A 13,491-nucleotide genomic window follows, 5' to 3' on the forward strand; every position below is an offset into this window, starting at 1 on the left:
ATCACTGCAATAAGAGTTGCAATTTTTAAATTGCTAAAATCAATGTTCTCTCTTAACATTAACTGTGATGGATCTCTACTAATAGCTGTAGAAGATCAGAAATCAGCAGATACAATAATTAACCTTAAATCCCTTTTGAATACCCCAATTATTGCATCTAATTGGAACCCAAAACAATCACCAACAAAAATAGTAGTTTATAATGTTCCCCCAGAGATGTCTACTCAGGAGTTAAAAGAAGGGCTCTCAGATAGGGCTGGAAACAATCCCAGTTGAGGATGTTACCCAACTTGGAAAACCTAACTCTAATGGCATTAAAACTACTAGATCTTTCTTATTCACACTAAAGGATAAAATTGATATCCCAGAAAAATTATTCCTATTTGGGCAAACCAAACCACACAAGGAATACAAACCTAAGCCTATTCAGTGTCAGAAGTGTTTCAAACTGGGACACACAACAAACAAATGCAATGAAATTCTCCAAGAGTGTAGTAATTGTAAATCTTTCCATCCTAAAGAGCTGACAACTTGCAACAACACTCAGCCTACATGCATCAATTGCAAAGGCCCACATGAATCTACAAATAAATCATTATGCTCTGCATACAAGAAAAGAGCTCTAACACTCCAAATATAAACAGAGAAGGCCATACCATACCTCTTTGCAGCAATGGAAGCAAATGCTGCCCAACAATACCAAATAAAGCCTGTAATGAAACCAACCAAGACCCCCAAGTCAAATGCCCCCAATGCATCAAGCACCCCATATAAAACACCATCTTCTAAGCCCCCTAGCTCAAATCCCTATCAGAAGGAATCATCAAGCCAACAAGCCTCCTGTTCCAGTGAGATGAGGCCAGCCTGGCCCCCCCTCCCAAGAAGAAACAAACCAGAAACACTACCAGGAATCAATCTCTTAACCAACAAACAGGATGCACTACCAAAAATGCAATCCCCAAATATATGCTTATTCATTCTAAACTTTAATGCAGTTCAGGCCATGAACATACATCAACTACAGAAAATAAAAATTATTGCAGAATTGGCAAAAATCTACATCCCAGATGATATACTCATTCAAGCAAAAAAAGATCTTGCTTTACTTTTAACAAAGCTGAACATTGATACACAGTCATATGAAGAATAAATCAACAACACAGCATTTATCAATACTCCAATGGAATGTAAGATCACTCACGAAAATAAGCTAAATGAACTAATATCATTTATGAATAATAATTCCATTAATATTGCTTGCCTCCAGGAAACTCATTTAACACAAAATCAACAAATTAAGTCTCTGGTATATACTATCCTGAGAAAGGATAGATCTTCAGAGAGAAAAGGAGGTGGGGTAGCTTTATTAGTTAATAATAATATAAAATTTTGTGGCATCAATTTTCCAGATTTTGAAAATGATGTTGATGTAATTGGTATAAGTGTTTGGCTGAATAATTTAAAAACCTACATAATAAGCTTTTATAACCCTAATGGCCAAACTACAGATGCCAAGGATTTCTTTAATTATATAAATAATTCTAATATGTTAAAAAATATCATTATTTGTGGTGATTTCAATGCCCACAGCCTTTTGTGGGGGAATAAACCAGCAAATAAAGCTGGTAAATTTATTGAGCATATGACTTCAAATAAAAATAAATTAGCTGTTGCTACCCCTCAAAACCTGAATGCATATTTCAACCCCAAAAGTGGCAAATTCTCCACAATTGATCTAAAAATTGTGTCTTTAAATTTTTTGAACAAAATTTACATAAATAAAATTGATAGTCTATGTACAGACCACTTTGCTATAGTTTGCTCCCTAAATGAACCTGCCGAAACTTCATTTCATACCTCCAAATATATCAACACTAAAGCAAATTGGTCTATTTTCCAAAATAAGCTAAATGATGAAATTACAAGTTTCACCCAAAGTTCATGCATTTCTAACACAACAGTTGACACACATGCTGAAGCATTGACATCTTTACTAATAAATACAGCTAATCATGCTATCCCCAGGACAACACATAAGAAAACATTCCCTAAACACATTCCTAAAGCATGGTGGACAAATGAGTGCCTAAATAAATGGAGGATAAAAAAGGCAGCTAGGACAGAATTCATAAAAAAAACCATCACCTACTACACATTCTAAAAAATTTACAAGTAGAATCTAATCTAAAAAGGACTATAATAGATGCTAAATATAAGTACTGGAATAATTTTGCAAATAATTTCTCCAGAGAAACGCATGAGCCAATTATACATAAAGTCATAAGCCACATATGTGGAAAAAAGACTTCCCCCAACCCACTCCTGTATGAGCTTATACATAATAATACCCATTATGACAATGATATTGAAAAGGCTAACCTATTTGCAACTCTTTTTGTTAATAAGCTAACATCAAATAATCAAAGCAAACTGTCCACAATTCCTATGAACCTTTGTTACCAACCACGCCCAGGATCCGAGTATATAACTAATCCATTTTCAATCCAGGAATTGAATAATGCAATACATCATATTAGGTCCAAAACTAGCAGCAGCTATGACAATATACACCCTACATGGATAAAGAATCTCACACCTTCATACAAACAAGAACTGCTAAATTGTTATAACCACGCTTGGGCATCTTCTAGGTTCCCCAATATATGGAAATGTTCGTCCCTCCTACCAATCCTAAAGAAAAATGAACCAAAAGATAACCCTGAGTCTTATAGGCCCATAATGATTACACCTGTGATGGGGAAAATAATGGAGAAAATGATTTATCACAGACTCCTCTGGTTTATTGAGAAAAATAACATGATCCCACACACTCAAACTGGATTCAGGAAATACCACTCCTCAACAGATGCTTTCATTTTGCTAACAAATGCAATAAATGAATCTTTCTCAAAAAATAGTATCCTAGTTGCAGCTTTCCTAGATTTTGAAGGAGCATATGACAATGTGAACCACCAAATCCTTTTAAATAAACTTGCAAACCCTGGAGTACCTCCTAAGCTAGTATCATTTGTTAAATCCTTCATAGAAGTGCAAAGTTTCATTGTTTATGTTGGTTCAGCCGCTTCACCCCAAAAGACAATAACCAAAGGCCTACCTCAGGGAGCAGTCCTCAGATGCCTCCTATTTGTCCTATATCTCTGGGACATGAACCTACCCCACACGAATGTACAATATGCTGATGATCTGTTGCTATGGTCATCTGGCAACACCTTTCAGATAGCACAGTCAAATCTGCAAAAGTCACTTTTCCAGTTTGAAAAATTCTCTCAACATTCAGATTTATCCATTGCGCCCACCAAGTCAAAAATAATCCAATTTCACCGGAAGCAAAACCATGTTAATTCAAAACTAACTCTAAATAAAACAACTATTCCAGAAGATAATAATATTAATTACCTAGGTCTCATGCTTGACCAAAAACTTAATTTCCACCTCCACATTTCAAACACAATAAAAAAATGTTATAGAAAAGCAAATATACTAAAAAGACTTCTTTCCACACCCTGGGGTTGTAAGGAGAAAACCTTACTCCAGTTTTATAAATCACATATAAGACCCCATATTGACTATGGGCTCATTGTCTATGGTGCATGTGCAAAGACCCAGATGCAAAAAATTGAAACAACACAAAATGATATAATACGTCTCATATTTGGTCTTAGGAAACCCACAAGCACCAAGTTTCTGCTTATGGAGAGTGGATTAACAACAATAAGGGAGAGACGTAGCTTTCTCTTGATAAAACATCTTACAAAAATTGAATCAAATAGCTCACACACATTACATAATTGGTTAAGAAATCCAGCCATGTATAGAGGTATTGCAGTTGAGTATGCCAATGTTCAAAAGAAGTTCCCTGTACAAGCTAAGTCTATTGCACCTACTTTACCCAAATCCCCTCCATGGAATTGGTCATTTCCCATTATAAATAATGAATTTTCAAAATTGAATAAAGATTTAAACCCAATTGCTTTTGTTCAGAAAAAATTTGCAGAACTTAACAAAATTACCTATAAAAATCACTTCCAAATATTTGTTGATGGGTCAAAAATGAATGAGAAGGTTGCAAGTGGTATTTTCTTTCCTCACCTGAAAATTGCAATGGGCGAGAGATTATTTAATAATTTATCTATAATGTCTGCTGAGTTAAATGCCATAATCATGGCATTAGAACACCTTCAGCAAAACCAATTTTTGATTGAAAATTCGAATAATATTATCATCTATTCCGACTCTTTATCAAGCCTTGAATTGCTGGCCTCAGCTCCTCAATATAAGTTGGACATTGACACTTATCATTGTCACAGTATTATTGATAATCTTGCTTCAAGTGGCATAAAAAATTACTTTCAGTACATTCCTAGCCACTCTGGCATAAGTGGTAATCATCAGGTTGATGAAATAGCAAAAAATGCTATAAATATTGACCAGCCAAGTGGGAGACCAATCCCAATTAGAGACATTTACCAATGGAGGCTATCAGATATTAATTTTAATAAGATTAATCCTATCCTTTCCCCCTTTCCCAATAAGTCTCTTTCTAAAATTTATCATAGAATTCGTTCTGGAACAAATGGACTAAATTTCCTTGCATTCTCATATAAGATTTCTAATTCAAGTGGTTCAATTCCCCTGTCCCCTCTTTGCAGGCATTGTAATATGAATAATGAAACAATTGACCATTGCCTATTTGAATGTAATATGCTGACGTCTGCACAACATACCTTGCTTTGTAAACTGTTAAAATACTTCAAACACCACAAAATCCCACTATCAGCCAAGAGCCTAGCCAACTATACCTGCACACAGGGCATAGAAATCGACATCTATCATCTTATATTCGAACTCCTAGAGTCGAAAGATCTGCTGAAATATATCTGAATATATCTAATAAATATGAGGCAATCAAGCCAGTAGCTCTGTAGCCCACAGAGTGAAGCAAAACGAAAAGGGCTAAATAGTTTTACTGAAAAGTCCGCCTGCTGTTAAATAGAAGAAGAAGAGAAGAGGAACTGGTAGAATTCAGTTCAGAAACGACGTATCCAAAGCAGACTGGACTAAAAGAGCCAAGCTATATGAAGAGATCCAAGCTTGGTGAGCAAATGGAGAGATGGATATTGTGATTCAGGGTGGCAAAATCATATAAAAAAACTTGCTACCTCCAGCCCCTCCAACTCAGATGGAACTCTAAGTGGGCTGCCAAAACCTGTACATAGTTTCTCTTCTAGTGCGTTATTAGATGTAAGTGATACTTTTGCTAGCGGGGAGTCAGACGATTGTTTTTACAGTGCTAGATCTGGACAAACAATTGATTCACTGAGTTCTGAAAGATCATCAACTCCCTCTGATAGTGGAAGCTGTGGGAAGATTAGTGCCCTTAGTGTTATTTTCAGCAACGTTGATTGTCTAACTTCAAAGTTTCAAGAAATTAAGTGTGTTATTACATCAGGTGCTTCAGACATTTATGTCTTCTGTGAAGTGAAAGCAAAAAGGACTACTATCCCTCTGATAGAACAACAGATAAAGATACTAGGATACAAAATAATCAGCAACCTATCAAAGCAGGAAGGAAGGGGAATCGTCCTATACATCTGAGATACTTTCCAGGTAAGAAATATTAATATTGAATCTGATTATGAGCCTTACCTAGTGTGGATATCAATAAACCTACCTGGTGAGCCAATACAGATTGGTACGATTTACAGAAGTCCGAGTTCCCCTAATTTAGAGAGGTCCCTTTTAGAAGTAGTAAAATCAATTGATAGAAAAATTGCGCTGACAGCAAACCTTCTCATAGTCGGGGATTCTAACCTAACTTTCTTCCAATGGATAGATGGGTGTTGCTATTCTGGACAGAGATCAGTTGTACCATTTCTTGAGTGTCTAGCTAGTTATTCACTTTGCCAAGCTGTAAATTTTCCAACTCGGCACCGGGATGGCCACCCCCCGTCATTGCTGGACCTCGTAATAGTAAACAACCATGAAGCGCTCTTAAATGTGGCCCCACTACCGCCCTTCGGTGCAAGTGATCACGCTGCCATATGATGCTCCCTTAGACTGTATCCAGAAAAATCAGTTTTTACCAAACATGTGTATAGAGATTACCATCTGATGAAGCAAGAGTTGGCAGGGCAGGATTGGTCCTTTATCACTGAGAATGATGTTGATCAATCGTGGAATATGATGAAGAAAATACTGCTAGAGGTCTCAGAGAAAAATACTGCATTAAGATTGACTTGTAAACCCAAAACACTACCAATTATGACCAAAGAATTAAAGAGAGCAAGAAATAAAAAGAAAAGGTATTGGAGACTATATAAACAGAATATACACAATAAGAACCACTACACAAAATATACCAAGACACGAAATCAAGTCAGAAATCTATCCAGAAAGTTATTTGAATAGCATGAGGAGGCTGTAGCAGCAGCAAGCAAGTTAAATCCAAAACGCTTTTGGAATTATGCCTCAGCCCGTAAACCTAGTAGACACTCTGTTACACCACTTAAAGAGAATGACAGTATAATAGATGACCCAATAGAAATTCCCAATGCCATAAATAGGCAGTTTACATCTGTATTTACTCCACCTGATAATGCCCCTCTTCCAGACCCCCCAACTATATACCATCATAACCCCTATGCCCCCGATTACAGTCAATAGGGTAGATGTAGAGGCACGCCTAAAAAAGATGAATCCATATAAGTCTGTGTGTCCCAATTGTGTACACCCAAGTCTTCCAGAACAATTGGATGTTGAACTATCAGGCCTACTCACTCAGCTTTTTAAGAAATCCCTAGATGAAAAGTGTATCTTACATAATTGTCGCACGGGCTACATAACCTCCATCCATAAGGGTGGCAGCAAAGAGGACGCAATCAGTGTCACCTCTGCAGTCGGGAAGCTACTAGAAGCGATTGTTATTAGCGATCCTGAAACACTTGACAACCAATAAACTATTCTCATCATGTCAGCATGGCTTTAGGTCTGGTCGGTCGGTTGAAACAAACTTGATTGATTCTTATAATTATATCACTGATCTTCTAGACCAGGGGTTCCCAGTTGACATCATACTACTCGATTTGGCAAAGGCATTTGACAAAGTCTGCAACAAAAGACTTCAAATCAAGCTCCAAGCTATTGGGGTGAGTGGTGGTGTGGTTGAGTGGGTGATGCAGTTCTTAACAGATAGGAAACAGACGGTTAAAGTATTTGGCGAGGATGGAGGGATGTTTTTCTCCGAGGTGGCTGCTGTTGGAAGTGGTGTCCCCCAGGGCACAATATTGGGTCTGACTTTATTCAATATATACATACATATGATGTGCCAAAAATCCTTAATAGCAAAGTAAGCCTCTACGCTGATGACTCAAAACTTATCCGTCATGCAGACACAGTGGAGAATATTAAGTCGATCCAACTGGACCTCGATACATTCACTCACTGGACTAATATTTGGAGGCTTGAATTCAACGCATCATGCAAGACTCTTCACCCACACACTCAGTACCATATGGATTGTAGGGATGGGTCCCGAAATGCCATTTCCAGCAGCCACGCAGAGAGAGATCTTGGTGTCCTGGTAGACGACGAATTGAAATTTCATATTCATGCACAAGCAACTATTGTGAAGGCTAATCAGACTCTTGGCTTAATCAAAAGAATGTTCACTAGCAGATCTCCAACTGTTGTGACCAAGCTATACAATAGTCTAGTTCGACCAAGGCTAGAGTTTGGAATGTGTATTGCATGCCCAATCAATAAGACAGACCAAGCAGCTCTAGAATCAGTCCAGAGGAGGGCAACAAAATGTATTAGAGACCTCTATGATGTCCCTTATCCATCCCGTCTCCGTAAGCTTAGAATACCATCTCTAACATATTGTCACAAATGAGGTGATGTGATAACAGCATACAAGCTCCTAAATGCAAAGGATACCATTCCTGGCCTTTTCCACCGGACAATTCAAACAGAACTCGTGGTCATTCTCAAAAGCTTTTCCGAAAACAAGCCAACACCAGACTAAGGAACAAGTTCTTCTCAAATAGAGTTGTCAGCTTGTGGAACTCCCTTAGTGAAAAAACAGTAACCTCTACCAGTGTGGATGCGTTCAAGTCATGAGTGGATAGGGAGTGGCTCAACAAACCGTGGTGCACCATATGGGACGCCACAGATGATGATTAACTATCATCACTGAAGCTGGTGGACACAGGATTCGTCCTATCGCTAGCAAGTGCAATTTAAGGTTTAAGGTAAATCAGTCTTCTTTATAAGGGACTTGTGTATCTTAAGCTTGAAGTTAGAATGTCACTTGCCTTTCCATATTTTAAAATATATATAAACATTCTTGAAGATGTGCAGAGACATGCCACTAAAGTGATATCTGGCATGCAAGAGCTTTCCTACCCTGTAAGACTATCAAAGCTGAATCTCCCTACACTTGTATACAGGAGAAATAAGAGGGGATGCTATTTTAGCCTTTAAGTTATTGAGGGCTAACATTCTCCCAGCATTATTCCCTACTGTTAGTGCCGAATCAAGAACTAGAGGTCATCAACTGAAACTTGTCAAGCAGTCTACAACTTCTAGAGCCTATTCTCAGTTCTTTTCTACACGTATTGTGAATAATTGGAGCAAATTATCTAATCAACCAGTTGCTACTGGATCCGCTTATGTTGTTAAACGAAGGCTAGTTGTTGAGTTGTCCTCCAAAGAGTGTAAATTCAATTGGGATGCTATCAAAGATGGAGCAGCACCTGGTCACCAGTGATTCTTGCATACAACTAGTTATCATTTCAGAGCTCTACAAGGAGAAATCCTTAGATTGCTCCTAGCTGCAATTTAAGGTAATTATTAGTTTATTGACTCATCTACAAGGTCCTCTTTTTGAAAATACTAATTATCCTATTCTGATGTATAGCCTATATCCTTTTAGTGTTTCACTTTTACTCACATATTAACAGAAATCTGATTTTCTTCTGATTCTAAAAATGTAACTTTTATTGCTTGATGTTGATTCTATAAATCACAGATATTAAATATAATTTTTTCTTTTCAATTGCTTGTCAAAACAGAGACCCTATTTTTAATCTATGCTGACAATTTTGACAAAGAAGGCAGAGTTCTTGTAACTGCCCTCACATTGAATCACACTGTAGTAAAATAGGGGGATGGTCCAAAAACCCATTGCTATTTTTCTGGAATGCCAAATAAAAGTGGTCTTTCCCAAAAAGAGCTATTTTGTTATTTTGAAAATGGTATCAAGAAAACAAATTTGCAGAATTTTTGAGAGCTGGAAACCCCTTGAAAATGACATCACAGCAAAACTGAAGTCATTTTTGAGGGGATTCTAGCTCTTTTTAAAAATTCCATAAATTCGTTTTCAAAACAGCATTTGGTAAATTTTCAGCAGTTCATATTATTGACTTACAAATAAAGTAAACATACTACTTGATGCCTTTTTTTATGCTCTTTCCAAGTAAAATAATCATTTTCGTCAGAAATGAATTTTACTGCCACATTTTATATACAAATTCAGGGTTTATATTTGCACATTAAGGGGTGGAGGTAAAGTTTATTTCTGATGCAAATGAGAGGTAAGTTTAAACTTTAACCCCCCCAGGGGCATCCCAAAAGGGGAGGGGCTCAATCCCCTCCCCAACTTTTTTGGCATTCAGTAAAATTTTTGACAAAGGCAAAAATTTTAGCAGAAATTTAGCAAAATTCTTGATTTCTGCACAATTTGGCATAAATCGGGTAGCAATTTGGTAAAATTTACAGATTGCCCCCCCCATAAAATGAGCCTCAGGACATACCTAACCCCCCCCCTAATGTGCAAATATATAGCCTACCCTTAATTGATATAGCCTATATAGGCCTAGGGGCAGGGGTAAAATTCATTTCTAACAAAAATGATTATTATATTTGTAAATAGCATAGAAAAAGGCATCAAGTAGTATATATTTATATTTACTTTATTCATAAGTCAATAGGCTATAAACTGCAAAAATTTACCAAACATTTTACAATTAAGACTAAGAATATAATAATTACTATTCCTGAATAAGCTATAAATAGCAATTTTTCTCATGAGCCGGTTTTTATTAGAAATAGGCCTATGCTTTAGAACCTTTGGTGACTAGCCTATGGGCTGTTTAAAGTCCTTTAGAGCTCAAAATGGAATTTGCCCCAGATGCAATTGTTGAATAATGAGAGAATAAAAGGCATCAAGCAATATATTCACTTTCTTCCTAACTAAAATAGGTAAAAATCTAGTTCAATTACTTTTTGCTAGCCTATCTTGGAAAGAGGTTTAGGCTAGGCTATTCCTGGAAGTTTCACTCTCCTAATTGGCTAAATCTATTATCCAGCAAACCAACATCCACTCATCTAATTTTATTAAAAAAGAGGGGTTGAAAGAATACTTCGGGAAAATCATCTCCAATATCTTCTGCATATAAGTCGATATCATTCTCCTCCCTAGATCCAGCCATTTTTATTTAATTTCTTGAAATAATAATGATGCAAAGCAGTCGTTACTAAACGAAGGTGTTAGATAGCGCTGCAATGCTTCATATAGACCCAACAGTTTCTAGGACCAAAACAGTTTTTGCATCTTTTAGGGCTAACAAAATACGCTGTTAACTAGACACAACTCAGAAGTGATGACATAAAATTTGGTATAGCAGATACAGATTTTCATAGGGAGAAGGAGAGAAGGGCACCACCAAACTTGGCCCCCTTTTGTATTGCTGGCCCTCTACCCTTGGAATTAGTACAAATTCAGACGTTCTGGAAGGGTATGTAGCCTAATATCACCACTCAGATTCATCCCTGTAACTTAGTAAAGAGCCTTGTGTCTCTAATGTATTATATATTATGTTTTATGTTCGGATTTGAGGAGTAGTCACTTACCTTGGTAGTATTATTAGTAAAGATGGTAGGAGCAGTGAAGATGTTAAAAGTAGAATAGCCAAGGCTCAGGGGTTTTTTTCATAGTAAAAAAATGTTTGGAAGAATAGGAAGATAATTCTGCAAACCAAGATTAGAATATTGGAAGTTATAGTGATGACAGTGACCAAATATAGCTCTGAAGCATGGATGCTCTAAAAAGCGGATGAAGATTTGCTAGATGTTTTCCAGAGCGAATGCCTACAGATTGTTTTAGGTACCCAGCTGACTGACCGTATTTCAAACAGTAGGCTGTATAAAAAGTGTGGTTCAATCCTGCTTTCTAAGGCTATAACGAAAGAAAGGTTGAGATGGTTAGGGCACGTTCTGCGGATGAAGGATGACAGATTGCCGAATTGTCCTTTTCAGCCAAACATCTTGGGCAAAACAGAAAGCAGGTCGTCCTCGTCTGGGATGGTAGGATGTCATACAGAAACATTTAAAGAAAATAGAAACTTCCTGGAAGGGTGTAAAGAGTGAGGCTTTGAATAGATTGGGGTGGAGTAGGAGCGTGCGTAGCTGTGTTGACCTCAGGTGGCATGGTGCTGCGGTGATTTGTTAGTAGTAGTAGTAGTATTTGTTTTATATTTTCCAAAGTAATGTAATTGCTAACGGATAGCTCTGGATAACCGTTAGACTGACTGAAAATGAAATAACAAATTGGATGAAAAATGTGGTCCAATTCAATTTGTTAGGGCTATAATGAGAACAGGTCGCTCAAAATTAAGTGGAAATTTTCGTAAGAAGTGATTGAAAGGAAATCGGAACTCCTTGGATAGGAATAAAGAGTGAAGCTTTGGAAAAACTGGGGTGCAGAAGGAGCGTCCACAACTGAGTCGGTTTCGGGCAGCTTGGTGCTTCTGTGAGTTGTTAGTAGTAGTAGTATCTTCAGATAAAAAGGATGGCCGTAGGAAATTAACATGAAATCCGTTCATTCTAACATTTGAGTTTTGGTGGATTTTTAAAAGGTCCAGTGATCAGATAGTAGCCAGTGCGCCTCCTATTTCCTTGGATTCTCTCATAAACTCAAATTATGTCGGATTTCAACATAATGATTTTTCTCAGAACAGTCAAAAAGCTAAAAAAAAAAATATATCTCCAGGAAGAATATACCCTTGGAGCCTTAGTTTGAAAGTCAAATTTTATGAAAAAGACCCATTCTACACATGTACAATTTAATAAAAAAGGTGTATATTTTTTCTTTAGAACATTTTCCTAGGGGTTGCTAGTGGCTCATAAGTGTTTACTTTTATATTGTGTGCTCTGTACTGTACGTTTGTATTTACGCGCACACAAATTATACGGATAAATTTTTTTTTACATAACTTGCAACTATAATTTTAGTCTTTGATAGAAAGTATCATCATACATAACTTACAACATTTTTTATCATCTAAAATTGTTCATAGTTTGAAATCCTACATTTCTCTGCTGATTGGATATCGTATCATAATAATAAATGTGGCCGCTTTGGAAGTGGCACTACCCAAGGAAAGTCAACTTTTGCCTTAAATGTTACTGACTTTGATAATTATTATTTGCCAAAATTTTAATAGACATAAAAAAAAATGTAATATCAAATGGCACATTACTATAATTAGCTTCAAACTGCAAGCCTTTAAAATGACGATTTTCGTATTTGAAAATCTTTTCATCCCTCATAAAAACCTCAAATTAATTCTTTGATGGATCAAAGCTTTAATCTCTTCTCTGGTCTGAATAACCTATACATGGATCCGAGAGCCCAAAGCTAGGACCAGCATAAATTTCTGTGGTATCGTGTTACAAAATTCGGAGTTAAAAAAATCTTTTAAACTATTTATCATCAACACAATATTGGGACTATGCATATTGGCGTTAAGTTAGTCGTAGTTCATACTATAGTCCCTGAAAAACTCCGAATGTCAAAATTTTACTTCTTTGATAGCAAGACGATTGTTGGATTGCCTAGCAGAATTTTTAGAGTCACTTGAATGAACTCTTTCTAAAAAAACCTATGACAACCTTTGCAATTTAACTTTAAATCTTCTTCATTTACACAAAACTTGCGAGATTAAAATCTGCTTATTTTGGCACAAGACGAAGCAGCAACGTTGAAGAAGTAGGCCATGTTGAAGAAATAGAGACAAAAGATGGAGAAAGAGTCCATTCTTTTGCAGGTAGATCAATAAGAAACTCTGAAGGGATCGTTTTGGTAACAAACACCTCAGTTACGCTGGAATATAAAGGAAATTTGAGAAAGTTGATAGGTCACTTTCCTCAATGAAAAGCCAGGCTTAGTCATTAGAGTTGCTGTTGGTTACTAATAAGGTAGAGCTTGATCATTTACCAATACAACCGTTTACTTAACTATTTGGTCTTTCTTTGGAGCGAAACAAAGCCCTCTAACTTATTTAGACTCGGGTATTTTTAATATAGCAGAGACTTAGGCGGAGCGTTAATACAGAATAGCAAATGTCTGTTAGCACTTCAGACTTCCAAACGCTGCGGACAACCAGCCTGGTTGCACAAGTTTTCGTCAAT

General features: G+C 36.8%; 1 protein-coding gene across 2 annotated transcripts in view; it reads right to left on the bottom strand.

The window, feature by feature from the left end:
- Window positions 1-10,550, bottom strand: part of Cpsf6 (cleavage and polyadenylation specificity factor subunit 6) — an 89,885-nt gene extending 79,335 nt beyond the window's left edge. For both annotated transcript variants that reach the window (XM_089106321.1, XM_089106320.1), the window contains exon 1: window positions 10,443-10,550. In XM_089106321.1, coding sequence (XP_088962447.1) covers window positions 10,443-10,511 — 69 coding nt within the window. In that variant the 5' untranslated portion in view covers window positions 10,512-10,550. The remainder of the gene's footprint in view (window positions 1-10,442) is intronic.
- Window positions 10,551-13,491: the final 2,941 nt, after the last annotated feature.

The sequence above is a fragment of the Artemia sp. Qi Xiang Cuo genome, chromosome 20 (genome assembly GCF_049724085.1).
Source record: "Artemia sp. Qi Xiang Cuo chromosome 20, ASM4972408v1, whole genome shotgun sequence".
Taxonomy (NCBI): domain Eukaryota; kingdom Metazoa; phylum Arthropoda; class Branchiopoda; order Anostraca; family Artemiidae; genus Artemia; species Artemia sp. Qi Xiang Cuo.